This window comes from Acanthisitta chloris, unplaced genomic scaffold, assembly GCF_000695815.1.
Source record: "Acanthisitta chloris isolate BGI_N310 unplaced genomic scaffold, ASM69581v1 scaffold42141, whole genome shotgun sequence".
Classification (NCBI taxonomy): Eukaryota; Metazoa; Chordata; class Aves; order Passeriformes; family Acanthisittidae; genus Acanthisitta; species Acanthisitta chloris.
Window position 1 is genome coordinate 5735 of NW_008657333.1, and position 18711 is coordinate 24445.

Below are 18711 nucleotides of genomic sequence, written 5' to 3' on the forward strand. Positions count from 1 at the left end.
GCATGTAGCATCTCTGTTAGTTTAGTCCTCAGGCTCCTTGTTCATGATTTCTTGAGCAAATTCATCACCAGTAGTCCAGAAGTCAGTCCTGTCCAGCCCTGATGGTGGTATTTAAGCAGCTACTACAGAACAGTGTAATGATGTCAGACACAACAATGCCTTACCTGCCCATGTCCTGCTGCTGGGACTGTCTAAAAATGATACTTAGAATACATGGCTACAGTAAGGGCAGGACCCTGAACACACAGCTTGCTGCATGCCCACAGTGCATGGTGTTTGTGTGTGATCAGCTATGGGACTGGGAAACATGCACTTTGTGTCAGACACCACCACTTGAAAATGTGACTTGAGGACATGTTTTCACATTTATTTAATGCTAAATGCATTATATTATTTATATTAGGTTAATATATATTTTTCTAATGCTAAATGAAATACGTGAAATCAAAATCTGCTTAAAGGAAAGTGGATTTGGTTGACTTGTACCATTCCATGTTTGTTGCATGACATCATGACATCGCCTGGAGAGAAAAGAAAAATCCCCTCTACCATGGCAATCAAAGAAACAGCCTGGGACTATTGTGAAGGCTTCTCATTGTTGTACTTCTATTGGATGTAAAATTTCCTCTGCCCTCTGACTGTCAGTTCCTAACTGCAAAAGGTTTCTTTTTTTGTTGCTTAATGTCAGCTCTGTTGAGTGGGAAGAATCCTGACTCAGAGCTCCCACCCAGTGTTTCCTGCCTCCAGCAGCACTGCCAGCTTGAGATAACTGTTCTTACCTCTTAGGCTTCGTTTTACTTGTTGGCTGCTTCCTTCCAGCTTCTCAGCTTCAGAAAATATACAGCACATAGTTCACTACATTTTTTTTCCTTTCATTTTGGTAGGCTATTTAACCTTCCTGCTGCATGAGGACTTGCTTTAATAGCATCTTATTTTCTGCATGTGCAGGCTTGTGTATGAGTAGGATTTCAGATGGGTACAATATATAGAGAGAACCAGACATATTTGGGACAGATTTTTTTTCTTCTGGTGTCAGCATATTGCATTAGCCCAGAAATAACTTTGGTCCTTTGTAATTTAAATTATTTTCCCTCTAGTGCAGTGACAGTAGAGAACTTAGCTTATGGCACTTACATTGTTTCTCTCAAGTAACAAATTTATAAGCTTCTTTGTGAATATATGTATCATGCCCCGTGCTATCTCTAACCTAGACACTACTCTGATATGTGCTGTGATGACCTCTTCATATCATAGTGCACTTAAAGCTTTAATGGTACATTGGCTGAGGTTGCAGAATTCCCCTTGAGTTTATCCAAGGATAAACTCAGGCTATAAAAGTTAGCAAAAAAACCAGATCAGAATGTATCTGTTTGTCAAGACCTTGTGTCTCCCTTGATGCCTTCCTGATCTCCTGCCTGTGCTCCTCACCTTGTCCTTGTGCCATTTTCTGCACTAACCAACAAGAATGATTCCCTTTGCACTGAGATACATCTCTGCTCTCAGTCTTGCCTCCTTCAACCTCCACAGTAAGTATTTTGAAGTATTTCAAGTCCATTGTTTAATTTCCTATTTGCCCCCAGTAATCATTATGTGGGGGTTTCCTTAGGTTGTAAGTTCACCCAAAAGGGGAAAACTCAGTATTTTTTTCTGCTGTGGAAATACATCAGCACAGAGCACTAATTGCTCATTAGAAGTGATTTTGAAACACATTTCTATCATTCCTGCCTGGTGACTTTGCGTGTAAGTGTGGGTGCAGAGAACATGCTAGTCTCGAACAGGGCAGCTAGCTAGAACTGGGCAGCTTGTAAACTTCTTCCAGGCATATTCCAAGAGCCAAACCCAACTTCCCTTGCTTAGAGCCAAAGGTCCATAACCCATTTCCAGATAATGGAGCGTTTGACTAAGAATGATTCTGTTGATAGTTAATGTTTTTAAAAGTTATTGTGCTGGAAACAATGTAATTTGCTTTTATTCCAACCAAAATATTCCTTAGCCAACTATTAAATATTTTCCTGGCTGTATTCCTAGGAGCACCTCTGCATCTTTTTCCTTGAAAATTAGTATTCCCGTTAATGGAGTTGAGAAGATGTATGCCTCAATGGGAAACATCAGCGAATTTCCATTGTGTCATAAGTTATAAATTCAAGTTTGCAAATGCTTCCTAAAACCAAAACAAATAGGGGCTTGAGTGCTTGCATTTCCTTGAGGGTGGGAAGTTTCATTTGCCTGTTTGGAACAGCAATTCATTTTTCATTAAGCCAACTATTGTTGACATCAGGTTGAAGTATGCAGCTCTGGTATGCTCGCAAAACACTACCGTTCTTTTAAATTGCAAGCTGGTGCTAAATTTGAGGGCCCACTCACTTACAGCACAGACAGCATTCTGTGTTCTTCTTCCTTTTTTTTTTTGATTTCTTTTGGCATAGTGATAGGAATTAATTGTGCAAAGGAAAAATGATGCTGATAAGCTCTGGGTGATAATACAGAGTTCTGATATAGTATAACAAGTTTATTGAAACAGAGTGTGCTTTCTGTCCCCTTGGACTTCACCACTTTCACATGACTGAAGATTGCTGGAAGAAGTTAATTTTAAGTCCTTCTTGACTGTTGGATTTCATCCTTTCTTTAATTTCTTTTTTTTTTTTAAATGTGTTTCTAACAGTTTTGTTTCAGTGTAATTTCAGCTTTAAAGAAATCAAGACCTTATAGAAATAGAAGATGAATTTCCTCCCCCTCCCTTCCTTTCCAAGACTGAGCTGTGTGCTGGCTCCTGGCTATTGCTGTGCATGTGCTGTAACAGGATTGTAACTTGAGGAATGAGGACTTGTCTCCTGAACAAAGTCATAGCCTCTGCAGAGGAGGGATTGAGCAGAATTCCTCCTAAACTGGAAAAAAATATCTTTAGAGCTACAGAAAGCTTAATCCTGTGTAGACTGCCTGGGTAGACTCTTCCTATCTCCCTCTTTCTTTCCTCCTTCCTCCCTCCCTCATTAATACTCTGGAGGAACATTCTCTAGAAGAGGAGTAGGAGGTGATGGATAGTCATGAGGTGTTACATTTTTCTTGGATAAGCTGAGGAGCTCAGAATTAAATCTGAAAAGGTAGATTGTTATATTGTATGGGCTTTGCTTTCTCATAAATCTGAAAGGGTGTAACATTGAAACATTACACACTCCCCACGGTCTTTCCACAGAGAGGAGGTGTAATACGAATTTACACTAAAATGTGTTTTGGCTTGGGAAGAGAGAGGTTTGTGATGAGAAATTCTGGCAGCTTTATCTGTCTGTCTGCTCTGCAGCTTTGGGCTGAAAGCTGGTACAGTGCTGTGGCTGGGAGCTGCTCTCCATGCCTTGTGTCCCCTCTGGCATTTGCATTCCCTATGCTACAAAGTTCCCTGTTGCTAGAAACATGCCTGTTTATCTTTGTTCTTCTGTGTTTTGATATTTTCTGTTTCTATTAATTCTTCAGATATGAATCCCCGAATATTGCCTTACGTTGTGGAATTATGCTGAGAGAGTGTATCCGACATGAGCCCTTGGCCAAAATCATACTGTTTTCAGAACAGTTCAGAGACTTTTTTAAATATGTGGAAATGTCAACATTTGATATTGCTTCTGATGCCTTTGCTACATTCAAGGTAAATTATTCAATACCTGCATCAGTGTTGTGTCAAAAATGGCACTGCATCAGTAGTCATCACAGAGTGTTGTGTGGAACTGGGTGGCTTTTGTATTGTTCAGTGAGGGATAGAATTAATCCTTGGTCTGATTGGAACAGGATTCACAACAGTGATCAAGTCTGAAAAGAATCTTTAGAGAAATGTAAATCTGTATTTAATTAATGTTCTTCATCTTGATAACTCAAGGTCTTTTATCCAACCCTTTAAAACTCAAATTAATCATCTATTACGTACAGTTCTTGTAAAACACATAACCTTTTTCTCTCCTGATCTTCCCCCAGGGACCAAACTACTGCCCATCATGACCACAACCAGTAAACAGAAGGCATCATTTAAAACTAACCTTTCAAATCCTTGTGATTTTTGCTGTCCATTCTGACTTTGGCAGTCAGGTTTACATTAATGCCAAGCCCGCTGATGATTTTACATGCATTCATCAGCTTACTTTTGTAACCCATGGTTCAGTGCAAGGACCATGCTCCTAAAACCTAAGTAGATGGAAGCACTGCATAGGCTCTGTATAGAGTCTGTGCTGTATTAAAAATGATGTTGGGTGAAGCCTGCCAAATTTACTGGAATTTGTATGCAACCATCATCACTCTTGCGAGGTGCTAGTATAGGCTTTGAGCAGAATTTGATGCCTATGATCTTAATGTACAGGGAAAATTAATTTATTTCTGAAAAGCAATGTAAGAAAGCTGGGGAAAATTCTTTTTTTAGTTAAAGACTCTTCTAAATATAGATATAACTCTTTTTTTCTTCTATCACTGGGCTCCTAGCTGTCATAGAAACACATTGTTTATTCTTTCCTTTCAAGGCTAATTAGAAACATGATTAGATAGACCTTAGGAATAACTGTAAGGAATGTTTAGAGTTCAGCTCAGTGATTCAATGCATACTAAAACGTGGCTTTTTACTGGTTTTCACTAACCTACTGAATGGGATAGAGATTTGCATAATGGAGATAATGTATTCTTCAGTAATGACTTGAGCAGGATTACCAGTTCAAACCACCCATTAATCAATAGCAGCTTCTTTCCATTATTTCAAGTTTCACTGTTGTGGTGTCCATTATGTAAATGCTATGAAAGTCAAAGTAGCACAGAAACACAGACAAGGAAAAGTACAGTGTGGGACTGTATAAAAATGCAACATAACTGAGATATTTAGATCTTCTGTTACTGGCATTTTACCCTATGCTCAGAAGAATATTTTTGCCTGGTTAGAAAAAGTGCCCCTGGAGTCAGTTCCCAGCTTGACAGAAGAGATTTGCATCTTTTTCACAGATCCTGCTTTGAGCACTACAGCAGAGTGTGGTGGTGGTGGTGGTGGACAGTCTCCACCCCAACCAGGAGGCAGGTTGGGAACAAGGGTCAGTTGAGCTGTAGCAAGGACTGCAGACTGCTACAACCCTCCCAAAATAAGAGGGATTAATCATAGAATCAGCTGGGTTGGAAGAGACCTCCAAGATCATCGAGTCCAACCCTACCGTGGTTACTAGACCATGGCACTAAGTGCCACATCCAGTCTCATCTTGAAAACCTCCAGGGATGGTGAATCCATCATCTCCCCGGGCAGCCCATTCCAATGTCTGATCACTCTCTCCATAAAAAATCTCTTCCTAATATCCAACCTAAACCTCCCCTGGCAGAGCTTGAGTCTGTGCCCTCTTGTCCTACTGCTGGTTGCCTGCGAGAAGAGACCAACCCCCACCTGACTCCAACCTCCTTTCAGGGAGTTGTAGGGGTCAATAAGGTCTCCCCTGAGCCTCCTCTTCTCCAGGCTAAACACCCCCAGCTCCTTCAGCCTCTCCTCATGGCACTTGTGCTCGAGTCCCTTCACCAGCCTCGTTACTCTTCTCTGGACCTGCTCCAGCACCTCAATATCCTTCCTGAACTGAGGGGCCCAGAACTGCACACAATACTCAAGGTGTGGCCTCACCAGTGCCAAGTACAGGGCCAGAATCATCTCCCTGGTCCTGTTGGCCACACTGTTCCTGATCCAGGCCAGGATGCCATTGGTATTATTCTTCACAGACCTACAGCTGTGGAACGTGCTTCTGTCCCCTGTGAACTGAGTGTATTTTTAGCAGTATTTAAAAATAGGATTCTACATCCTCACATGCACTGGAAAGAGAGGAGTATGAGGGCAGTTCATCCTCAGACATAGGTCAGAAATCACCTTTTTAAATGCTTGTGGGAAATGTATAAACTGCATTTTATTAATTTTTTTAAAATTGCCTCACCACCTGGTCAGTTCTGGAAATAAACCAGCTATTCATCTCATCTCCTCTTTGTCTGTTATTCTGAATAGCTGGAACTGCAAGAAATGATGTGGAAGCAATTGAATATGGAGTTACATCATTTCTAATACTGGAAAAATAAGTGCTATGGTTTCTTGCTGGATGGATTACTAAACTCATGGTTTTGGTCCTGTTGCTCCCATGTTGGGTCTGTAGTGTTGCCATCAAGGTGTCTGGTTCAGAGCAGAAAGCCTTGGATAGTCTATGCACCAGAGGAGAGCTTAATTAAACATGCATCTAAGTCTGAGGATATTTATAGTAGGGAAGTATTGGAATTTTTTATGATATAGAGATGTACTTAATTAAATTCAGCCAGGTGCACTGCAGAAAGGAAACAGAGCTGTTAAAAGTGCAGAGGAAAATGGATTGTGTTTAGAGATATAAGTTGGCTGTGGAGGGTGCAAGTTGCAGTTTGAAAGAGTGCTAAGTTGATACTGCTGCTCCACACCTTCGCATTATTTTCTATGAAAACCTCATTTTGGATTATATTCCATTTGTGCCCCCTATTGAAGGATGTTGTACTTGTCTCCTAAGTGCCCTGCAGAAAAGCTCATGAATCACGTGTTTCACTCAGCCTTTGAAATTGCTATTATTGCAGTCCTGCTAAATAGAGGAATGTATTAAAAACATGTGCTGCACTTCGTAGCACTCTGCTTTCCTCTTATAATTGATGGTAAAAATAAATTAAAGGATTAGTATATGGAGGATTTATTTTGTTTGTGAGGATATGTCTGTGCATCTGCTTTAGCTCCTTAGCTCCAATCTCTGGGTAGGGAGACCAAGGAAGATATGATGAAAAAGGTGGCAGAAACTGATTCACCAAAAAAATACCAACCTGTACAAACTTCATCAGGCATTTATTGTAATCAATGTTATTTTTTAAAAGAAGCAGCAAGATAAAAATCATACTTAAATGCCTCAAACTGGCCACTCCCTTTCATAGCTATTCATCCAGTAAAGAGACTCCATTTCTTCTGGGGCTGAACATGTGCATCTCTGTCACAGAGCACCAGCATTCCCATTCTTTGGGAGAGGTTCCTGTAATTTAAATTTGAATTAGTTAGCCTCTTAGCATGGGAGGCATCCCATTCAGCTGTCTGAAAGGTCTGCCTGGTGTTAGTAAGCCAACCTTGGGCAGAGAAAGATCTGCAGGAGGCACTCATCCCACCTCCCTGAGACCCCTTCCCATGGAGGGAGCCTGGATGTCCAGCTTAGGTTGGTGCCTAGCTTTTGTTATTAAATAACTAAGTGTATATATACAGTAGTTGAATTTGAGTCTTCCTTGTTATATTCTTAGAGATGAGTAATAGCAGTTGATCCAGCTTAGCATAGTTTCCAGCTATGGGGTAGCATGTAAATCACTTTTGGCTTGGAGACCATAGCTCATCCCTTCATAAAGGGTTAGCTTACTTTCTGACTTTCCCCTATCCTGAATTAGCATAAGTACTGTGCACTATGACTGATGAACATAAGAAAAGGTGGGAGGGGAAAAAAGAGTAAGGAGTATTAGAATAGTTTTATATGTATTTTGTTAGCATTAACTGAGTTCTCCTTGACGTTCTGCTAAACACATAATGCACTATTGTCTATAGAAATCATGTTGTAAATACCTCCTGGTGAGAAGTGCTGAAATACTTTTGAGAATCAAGGGACAATCAGCCTGAGACACTCTCAGGTAACCTTTCTCTGTTCTTCCCCAGGACCTGTTAACACGACACAAATCGTTGGTGGCAGAATTTCTGGAACAAAATTATGATGCAGTAAGTACCAATGCTGAAAGAATTTTTCAAACATCTTTGTGAGCATAGCTGGGAAAAGTGCACTTTCAGTAGCAGAGGGTTTCATGCTCCACATGAAATAGTCACACAGGACTGCAAAACCAAACAATGCTTGGCCTGTGCAATACAGGTACCTCCTCATCACACACTTGGGGACACATGCCAAGGTTTCAGGAGAACTCATAGTCTAAAAGCAAAATTTATACCTCTCTGTTAGCATCGTATCTCTTCATATGTGAATGGAACCATAAACTTGGTATGTAAATAGATCATGGGGAAAAACACGTGCATGGTTTTAAACAGTTTTGTGATACCCCAGCACTGATAGGGCCATACCAGTGTTGTTTATAATACTTTGGGTCAGAGGAGAGGAGTTACTGAAAGAAGTTTTGGCATAACTGGAAATTACATGTACCTAAATGAGAGACTGAATATTCCCATTACCTTCCTAAGGCAATTAGTCCCTTGGTTAGGTGCCATTTTTCACTTTGATTTTTTTGGCTCTGTTTTGGACCAAATGTGGATCAGAAAAATTCCATTGGAATCAACTAAACTTGGACTGATATGGATCATGGAACTAAACTACAGGTTATGTTCTTATGTTACCTGAGGTATTCTTTATTTCATTGTCAAAGTGAAAAGGCAAATCTCTTTCATTCTAGTTACCAAGAAGGTTAAATAAAGATCAGGCTTATTATTGCTGAGTCACAAATGCAGCTTAACTGGAGCAAAATTACTGTCTCTGCCAATCTTTTAATACTGAAGCATTGCACTGGAACAGTCCCTAATCTGCATTTATTTAGAATTTAAAATTTTGAAGTATTAATTGTCTAAGTGAGAATTTTTTTAGATGATTCTTTGACAGCAGCATTGGGGCATTTTTAGCTTGTTTGGTAGATGGTTTGAACACATTGTGGCCCTATCTCTCAGTCTTCTTGACCACAAGATTCCATGGCCTAATCCTGCAAATACCAGCACACACTTGGCTCCTAGTGACCTTCATTGGGCAAATGGCTTTATTGAGTGAGGCTGCTGAAGGCAGGTGAGATGGCACCTCCCAAAAGGAGCTTTTGGGAGTCACCATCACCATTTTAGGGTACTGCATTAAAACACACAGCCAGTCATACCACAATGTGAGTGAGTGGACATTATGTGCTGGGCTCACATGTCCTGGCAGCACATTCACCCTTCTGTAAGAGAAGGCTGTACAGGCACTGGCTTACTTCTGTCCTAGTTGGCTCACACCAGCCCCTGTTGCATCCAGTCCATATGTGGTGTCCCCCTCTGCAGTATTTGAAAGAGGAGTGTTCCTGGGCACTAATTCACTGCATAATAACCAGCCAAGAAAAAAAGACCACAAGAGCCAGGCCTGGCATTGCAGTGAAGTGTTAGAGGGTGGCACTGCTGTGGCTTCTGCTGCTCCTTGGGGTGGGAAGGACCAAGAGGAGGAAGGATGGACATGAATCTGATGAGTTTGTGTTTTCTTTTTACTCTAGATCTTTGAGGATTATGAAAAACTCCTCCATTCTGAGAATTATGTCACAAAGAGACAATCTTTGAAGGTAAAGTCTCTCAGCACTTTTCCTCCTAAGTTCATGCTCCACATTATGCAGAATATCAAGGTGCTTGTATGGCAACAGAGCAGCTGTTTTTCTAACAAAAAAGAACTAAGGGCTTGTGATGCTCTTCTTGAAATGCACAAGAGCTCACTGTGTCTTTTCTTTCCTGAAAGCATTGAGCCATTCCTATGGTACAAGCACTATCATTTTTCCTCTGACCTCAAATCCATACTTGGGGTCAGAATACAGGTTACTTCAGAGTTATCGTGATAGTCTCTGGTGCACCAAGTCTGACATGACTTGCAGATGGGACCAGATAGGTGTGTTAATGTCATATCCAAGTGAAATGAAGGTGTCTGTGGGACAGCTGCACTACCCTTGCTTCTGTCCCAACTGCTCACACCAGCTCCTACTACACCCAGCCTGAATGTGGGATCCCAATCTCTAGGATTTAGAAGATGAGCATTACTGATCATTAGGTAATTCACAGCATAACAAGTCTAATCACTTATTTTTTAATAAAAAGGTAGTAACGTTGAAACCTCTCAAGTAAACATTAAAGTATACTGCTGCTCTCTCTGCATTCAAAAGTAATTTAGTAAACTGAAAAAAATCTTTTTTTTTTTTTTAATTGTGTCTATAGCTGCTAGGTGAACTGATTCTGGACCGACACAACTTTGCCATCATGACAAAATACATCAGCAAACCAGAAAATCTGAAGCTGATGATGAACTTGCTGCGAGATAAAAGCCCCAATATTCAGTTTGAAGCATTCCATGTGTTCAAGGTGAGCTAGTGTGACCTGTAGAGGTGGCATACTTTCTCCTCTCCTCAGAAAAGTGCCTTTCAATGTGGACAAGAGAAATCCCAGAAAATTAAGGCAAAGGTTGGGGGTTACAGTCACTTCCAGCGCTTGAGAACATATTCACTGCAAACCTTTCTATCACTCAGCTGCTGGTTTCTGTTTGCCTTCCTTCAGGTGAGATCTTAAGCAGCATAATTTTGGTTTGGGCTGAGGGTAGTCAGTCAAGTAGTGATGAGTTACAGGGAACAAAATACACAACTTTTAAGGGGCCTTCCCCCAACTCTTTTTTTACCATGTGATTCTGGGTAAGGATTTAAAAAAGTGTCTTAAAACCCTACATTAAGACTAAAAGTAGATGTTGCTGGTGCTGGGCATCAGTGCAAACACAATTTGCTTTTAAAGGTATTAAAAAGATTTGGTAAATCTGAGCTTGAAATGAGTTTAATCCTTCCATCCTTTTGCAATGATCATTAATGCAGTCTTAAACAATTATCAGACCCAACCAGTGTTGTTTTCATGATGATTAATGTTAATAAGTGAGAAGTTTACCATTTCCCTATCAAAAAAGTTCTCTGCTCTGGGACAGAGGGTGAGTTGGATTGTTGTTATCCAAGACTAACATTAATTTGGAATGACACATTCATTTTGAACTATAAATAGAGTTGTTAATGATTTTCAGAAGAGAAATATTGAGCCTGTAAAGATATCCCTTTCCCAAGATGGTTAAGGAAGATACCAAATCACACCAAAATAATGGAAAAAAAGGTTACATCACCCTCCACAAATTAAGGGTGACTTGTTGAGTTGTGAGTTGGAGAAAAAAAGCTTTCTGATCTTCACTGTGGAGGCTTAGAGAATGTGCAGCTTCTCCAAAAAGCTTTCCATTTCTAAAAGGAAAAAAAAGCTTCAAGGAGGATTAAAAAAATATTCCCTTCCTCAAATAAGCAGCTTGGTAAGCTGTTCCCTTGCTGCTTCCTCCATAGTCAACTGAACCACTGTGAGTAACTTCTAGTCCTCCTTCTTATCAGGTGTGTGGCTCCAAGATAAGTGAGCAGTCAGGCTCCGAACACTTGCAGCCTTTGAGATGCCTATGGGGGGAAAGTATCAGAGGATTGGGTTCTTTTAGCCACCCTGTGAATAAGTGCCAGATTTTTATTTATGAAACACATGAGTTGCTGTTCCTGAATCAATGATAGGCATGGCCCAGGCCTTGGGAATGGCTGATTTTGCTTATTTTAAAAGGCATTCAAAAGAACTTGGAATAATGTGAAAGGATTCCAGTGTGCAACCATGTCACGTATTGCTGTTCTCCCATTCTGCCTTCCCATTCCTCCCTTCCTTCCTTTCCTTTTTCAGTATGTTGCATCCCATTTCCAGTTAGAGTGGGGATATTGCTTGACCACTTGCAATTGCTACGATGTGGCCATAATGCTTGGACCTTGCAGTGACCAGCAAAACAAGCAACGAGCAATGATGACATCTTGTCTCTTCAGTTCAAAGGGCCAAACTCTGTCCTCAGATCCTGACTTCTGTGGGGTGTTGTTGTTTTATTGCAGTGATACCATTCAGCAGCATTTACGCAGTGCCATGGCATTCCTCACACTACCTCACATGCATAGTGTTTGTTATGGGGAAACTACAGACTCAGAGCAGAACCTGATCAGCTGGAAATTGCTTGTTTCTAACCACCAGCAGCACACTGGGGTAACTGCAGAGGTGCAGCAGAGCTCCCCTTTAAGGTCCTCACTGAGGATCTGGGTTCCCTGGATCGCTGAAGAATTCAGGTCCCTCCCAAGGGGGCAGGGTAGTTACAGGGTATGTTATAGAAAATCACATTGTGAATTAGCTTTATAGAGTGGCTCAGAGAAGATCTTTTCCCTCTGATTCAACTTCTTAAACTGAGTTCCAGCTTCTTGAGAACTACTGAAGGAAATCCTGAAATATTTAAGAGCCTGACTGTTGTGCCCTGTTCCATGGTGTCCCTGCCTTCTGTTCCTGGGATTGTGTCCCTCAGCCCAGTTCTCTTGTCAGCTGTAATAATTCCATGTTAATGTAACTGGGAGAGGAATCTTGTCCTTAGCTTTTAATCTCATAAATTTTAAACTGTGCCTGCATTTTTAAAATATGCTTGCAAAATACCTGTGCAGTCCTGGTTGAAATTACAGTAGACTAACCACTGCGATTTGGAATCAAAGGCCTGCTGAGAAGTGGATACTTGCTGCTCTGTCTGAGCTGCCAAAAGATTTGGGTTTAAATTACCTGATTTAGATGTTTCACCAGTTAGACACAGTTGAAATGAAAAAGTGTTTGTTTTGCAAGCATCCAGATTCCAACACTCCCATGCCCCAGCTGACCTAAAAAAAAGGCTTATGACTCTTTACTCCCTGAGGCGATTTCTAATTATTGAAGATTCGAAACTGTAAGATAGAGATTAAAATGATGAGCACTTCTAGTGCACACTTATTTTGCAAGCACTTTTTGTGGCTGAAAATGCCAATACCCTCAAGCTCTGACAGTATTTCATTTATCCAGGTTGCTTTGGGTGGGAAAATGAAGACAGAGTGCCCACTTGCAGTGCCTCTTTCCATTCTCCATTGAGGGAGATGCTTGATCTTCCCCTTACCTCCAGCTCCTTTTCTTCCTTTTGCCTGGGCAAAATGGAGCTTCTGCCTTGCAGCAACATCCTTAAAGGCCTGCAGCTGCTCTGTAAAGCTGGATGTCCCGGGCAATGTATGCGTGAAGATTACCCAGTATTTAATCATCAGGAAAAGCTAACACACCTCACCCCTTCCCTCCTCCTCCGTAAATAATCCCAAGGGGGTCACCTGAGTTATAGGCTTTGAGAGTTAGCGGTTCTTGTCTGCAGTGGTTTCGGTGGAGAGATGTCAGGCTTGAGCACGCACCCTTTGAGGACCAAATATTGGGGAGGGCTCCCCAGCTCCTGCGATGGGTTTGTGACAGCTGCTAGTGGAGCCTGCTTTGAGTTTGCCTGTCTGTAGGGGAGACCAAATCTTTCAGAAGTACAGGGACACGGTGCAGGTATTCCTTTCACTGTCCATATTTACAAATAAAGGTTAACAACAAGCTCTCTTGGCTTTCATGTACCCAGTTACACTATTCTGAGGAAAACACCGCGAAGCAGTGAACTAGGATTATGCAACTTTGTAGTTCTTAAGCAGACATTTAGCAAGATATATTTTACTGTTTAAAGCTAAAAATAGAATGGGTACACTGTGTTTTGTGACCTTAGTTTCATTTTTCCATTCTCTTTCCTGCACATTACGAGCTACCTCCTGCAGCTGCTCTGCAAACAGTCTCCCATAATTTGACTGTACTGACAGTTTCCTCTTGGTATGAAGCTGAAACCACATTTGTGGGGATGTGGCCTCTCTGTTTCCTAGCTGGAGAGTTTAAAGGGCAAGAATTATTATGCAAAAAGCGTTGTGCTGTAAGCAACATGAACCATGAAGCACTTCTGTGTGCAGTTTCCTGACTGAAAGATTGTGCCTGACCCCAGAGTAAGTCCTAAAATACTCAATCCAGGGTATCCAATCTCTATAATCACTTTTGCTTTGCTGTAGTCCCAGAGGCTGGTAATGCCTGGTTATTAATTGTAAGGAAATAAGGTCAGATTCTTTAATCAAGTAATTTTGATGTTTGTTTGAAGAAATACAGTATGACTTTTAATGGAGAAGATAGCAACAGTTCCACTTAGGACAACTTTTGAAGTTTCAGAGTTGATTTTCATTCCAGGCCTTTTGCACATAATATTCACTAAATGGAGCTGTGTTTATACAGCTATTTTTAGAGTCGGAATTTTTATATGAGTACTCTCTCCATTTCAAGCCTCTGTCTCTTTCATCTATCTGAATTTAGTGCTCTAGAACATACCCCCTTTCATAATAAAACCACAGGTGAAACAAAGTTCTCTGTGGCTTGGTTCAACTTCATTTTAGTAGAAATGTTCCAGATAGCATCAATAATAATTTCTGTTTTCAGGGATTGATCTCTCCTCTAGGATAATACAGAGTTCCAAATGAGGGGGCTCTTTTGAAAGTGAAGTCTCATGGTGGTCCTGCTTCTGGGCTCTGTGAGGCTGATCAGTTGATACTGGCAGTATTGATTTTGTTTGCTTAGCCAAAGTATTGAATAACATTTCAGGAATTTTCTGGTCCTTGAACATTCTCTCTTTACAAGTCCCTGTTGACACTGAGCAAGACTGGCAGTTGAGATGATCTTTGTTTGAATGTGCAGTTTGCCAGTTTTGCAAGGGAAAGATTATAATCTATAAATAATTGAACAGGAAGATAAACAGGATGTGATGTCTTCCATTAAACTAAGTTCTTTAATTATTTGCTATGGTAATACCAGCTGTAGGACCAAATGCTGGTTTACCACTAACCTTCCAGTTCTGTTTGCAGAGCAGGTAGCTTTTACAAGAAGAATTTTTCAGATTTCTTCGTTTTGAGACTCACCCTTCACCTGCCTTTAGGGAAAAATATTAGGGAGGCCTAATACTCATCAAAAGAAGTTGTTCAGCAGTTCAAGGTCAGGTCTTCTTTAGTGGCTTCTATTTACATCATCGTCATCATATTATTATTATTATTTCTGAACATGTGGGTCCTGCAAGTGTATTTGATGGTTTTCTTCTTCTGGTCACAAAGTGAGAACTGAACTCCAAAAAAATTTTAATGAAGATCTGTAACAGTTACTTCCCTTATCCCTTCCTGTAGGCTTATGTCCTGCTTTTCTCAAAGGAATCTTGTCCAGATGACTGAGTGCTTATCACAGTCCAAATCCTGGAAGCAGCCAGACTCCATCAGCGTGGTCACCTGCTCTAGGTCAGCACATGGGGAGCTGCATCCTGGGGCTGCTCCAACTGAGAGCATGAACTGCTACATTCTCAGCCAGACCCAGACATCCACACCCATGAGATTTCAGGATTCCCTAGATAAAGCACACACTGGAAAGCTTTAAAGTACATTCAGTAGTGATTCACATCCCCAAAGCTTTTCTATCCCAGTCTAAGTGGAACCAATGGATCAATGGCAGTGTATCAAAGTTATTCGCAAAGGAGGAGGTAGTGCTTTCAGGTGCTGCAGGCAGCAACAGAGCAACAAGCTGTTGACAGTCCATCAAGGGTAGTGAGAGCTGTGAACTGGCTGTCCCACCCATGCATAGATGTGTCCCTGGTACAATGTTGTCCCTTGGGCACCTGGGGCATCGTGCAAGAAAGATGTTACCCCAGAGTGGCTTCTCTGAAGAGATCATTGGGAGTGGAGCCTGTTGATGCTGCTCTTAAGAAGTTTTAGGAGGCAAGTAGGACTAAAAAAGAATTATTTAGGATTATAGCTCAGGGTCATCAGAGAAGGGCAATGTGAAGGCCTGTGTGAGTAACTGTAGATACTGTACTGTCACAGGGACCATGGCCTGGCCACTAGATCAAGGAAAACTTTGTGATACACTTGGGGGGTGTTCACCAGCATGGCAGATGTTGTAGGTCTTTCTGCAGGGCAGAGGGAAAAATACCTTGAAGCAGGGACTCCTAGGAGGAGGGATCCAGAGGAGATCGAGAGCATAAGCAAAGATTAGGACTGTTTTGGCATCAGGATGCCAGGGTTTAAGAGTAGATGCTTTGCCTCACCTTTATGGAATGAAAAAGTAATCTTACCTTTCTGTTTGGACAGAAGTACTCTGTGTGGCACTTTCGATGTGTGTTGAGCCCCATTCATTCCACGTATTCCCCATGTGTGGCATTTTCCACACCACTTGTATAACATCCTCTTATTGTGCAGTACGAAGCCTAACGGTGGGTCCAGCCTGAACCCTATCTCAGGCTTTACCAGGTGTTGTTTCTGGGGGCAGGGCCTATAACAGTATCCCAGGGTGGTGTGTGTTCCTCATCATGTAGCACAACTCCTCCCTGTGCAGCTGGATGTGGCCCAGGTTTTCATGTGGGCACAACCTCAGTGGAGATAAATGAACCTGCAGAAGAAGCCCAGGTCTGGAGCCACTGGCTCCGGGCTGGGCCAGCAGTGGTGCCGCCTGTGCTCGGACAGACAACATGCTGTTCTGTGCTGTCAGCAGATGTTTGTTTTCATTCCGGTTTGGACAGGCTTGGAGGGAAACTGGATGCTTTCCAGTTCTGTCCATCCTTAATTTCTTCTCATTGGGTAGAGAATAACTGAAGTTATTTCTGTCGTTGCACAAGCACTCAGGCAGTGTTTTGTTGACCAGCCATGGTAACCTCAGTGTGAACCAGATGTGGGAGCTCCTGGGGTGGCCGGGGATGTGCTGCATGTGTGTTCCCAGTGCAAGTCCCCTGCCCCATCCACCTCTCCCGATCGATGTCCACAGAGCCCTCATCTCCAGGGCATCCTGAGGTCCCTGAGAGGAGCTGGTCACTGCTGGCCTTTGCAACCAGCCTTAGGTTTACTGTCCTCAGCTGGCACTCAGTGCACTGAAAATGTTAAAGCAACAGTGTTGTGGCATAGGGCATAGGGATTTGGAGATGGGAAACGGCAGCTTTAGGGATTACAGGAGGAAAATCAGAGCACGGGTAGGTTTGTCCTTGAAACCTACTCTTTGAGAAGACCAGTAAGCCCATGGTGCTGGCCTGGCTGTGCCAGGTGAGTATCTGTGTCTGCATTGCCACCCTCCTCTGCTCAGCAAGGGCTGGGAAGGTCCTGGGCACACCACAGTTCTCCTGCTGCTGTAAGTTTCCATGCTCCCATGAATGGATTAGGCAGAGGGAAGTGGGGCCTCTGACATATTTTTCCAAACCAAAACAAAGCTGGCAAGTCTAATTTTAGGCCTGGTTTAATATGGAAATGATATCAATGCTGACACAAAGCTTTTCCATTCTCCTGATAATTAATTTCTGTGTGTTTGCCTTGTGTGTGGAAGAGGCTGAGAGTTGATAGCTCACTCCCAGCAGCTGAGTTTACAAGCAAAACTTTTTATCAACAAAAGAGCAAATGAAAGGGAAGCGATACCACACACGGGCATAGCTTTGCTTCAATTTGCTGTTGAACCAACATGTTTGAACTCCTCTCTGTGTGCCTTGGGACAAGGTGTGTAGCAGCAGAGTCTGTGCCTGCCAGCCTTCAGTTGACTGGTTAGAAAATAACTCATGGGGATGTTGTAACTGATGTTCCTCTCTCTCTCTCTCTCTCTCTCTCTCTCTCTCTCTCTCTCTCTCTCCCTCTCTGTCCCCACCCCCTCACTGTCTCTCTGTGCCTGATTTTGTTTGCATGTTAGGTTTTTGTGGCCAGTCCAAACAAAACACAGCCTATTGTGGAGATCCTGTTGAAAAACCAACCCAAGCTAATTGAGTTTCTGAGCAATTTCCAGAAAGAGAGGACGGACGACGAACAATTCACTGATGAGAAGAACTACTTGATTAAGCAAATCCGAGACTTGAAAAAGCCAACGGCATGAAGAACTCCTCTTATTCTCCACTGTAGGCATTAATCTCAGCAGTTATGTTCCTCTGTGTCCCTTAAACACCACAATAATGCTTGAGAAGGCACAGCAAGTGCCTGGGTTTTATTTTGTCTTTGTTCCTAGATGTCAAGAGTATAGAGGTTTTACATGAGAACTAAAAAAACCAAAAATCTAGAATAATATATTGTTTTTAATCAAGACTATAATTATTTCTGTCAGTTTAGAATCTCTCTGTAATAGAATCTGGTTTGATGGATTTTCATTTGTGCTCAAGAAGAATGAACCTCTTTGCTTAACTTTATCAGCAAACTCAAGCTGCTGGCAAGTGCACAGAGTAGGTCTTCTGAGGACTGTAAAGTTGTTCCTTCACACCTGTAATTGTGACTTTGTTCTAGTGCTGCACACACACAAGACTGTGAAAGAGTACGTTTGTCTCTGGAGTTAGCTGCACTTCTAGATCTGGTTCTTTAGTCAAAACAGTGGGAGATGACAAAGCAGTAAAGGTCACGTTTTTGCTTCATTTTGTGTTCTTTCATCTTTAAGTTTTCTCTTCTCCTAGTTCAGAGGTTTTATATTCAGTGCTAAGGAATGGATGGATACATCAACCAAGTGAGCTGTTTCTGCCTGACTCCCATTTCCCTGTACATGATCCATCTTGTGCTAGAGCACGGGCTATTCCCACCAGCTCCCAGGCAATCTCACAAGGAGCAGCCCCAGGTACGCAATGCTCGTGCATCCCTCAATGGGAAGAAGGCAAGAGCAAACCTCTCCATCAAGGCTGCATAGCTAATACAGTGATCCTGCACCTACAAAACTCAGCAATAGTTGAGAACATTGGGTAGTGGCCAGAGCTACTTGGCTGAATCGTGCTGAGCACTGAGCCACAGCACCAGTGCAAGAGGAGGGTCTTTACTGTCTTCCCATCTGAATTCCAGTCCCAGCTGTGTGAGATGGGGTTAAGCTGAGTTCAGCAAGGGGATGCTAAAAAGGCCTCAGCCTGAACTGCTGAGTGGTGGGAGGTCCCTGTGCCAGCAGGTGCTCTCAAGTCTGAGAGCTTTTATTGGATACTGAAATCAAGGGTGGGAGGCCATTCAGCAGCCTCAGGCACTGAGGGCCACTTGTAATCCATGTTCATCCTGACA

General features: G+C 42.2%; 1 protein-coding gene across 1 annotated transcript in view; it reads left to right on the plus strand.

Annotated features, from left to right (window-relative positions):
• Positions 1 to 18102, plus strand: part of LOC103811671 (calcium-binding protein 39-like) — a gene marked incomplete at its 5' end in the record, with an annotated part of 20161 nt that extends 2059 nt beyond the window's left edge. Inside the window, 5 exons of the mRNA XM_009084659.1 lie at positions 3469 to 3637; positions 7682 to 7741; positions 9256 to 9321; positions 9962 to 10105; positions 17384 to 18102. Coding sequence (XP_009082907.1) covers positions 3469 to 3637; positions 7682 to 7741; positions 9256 to 9321; positions 9962 to 10105; positions 17384 to 17563 — 619 coding nt within the window. The remainder of the gene's footprint in view (positions 1 to 3468; positions 3638 to 7681; positions 7742 to 9255; positions 9322 to 9961; positions 10106 to 17383) is intronic.
• Between the last annotated feature and the right edge of the window lie 609 nt (positions 18103 to 18711).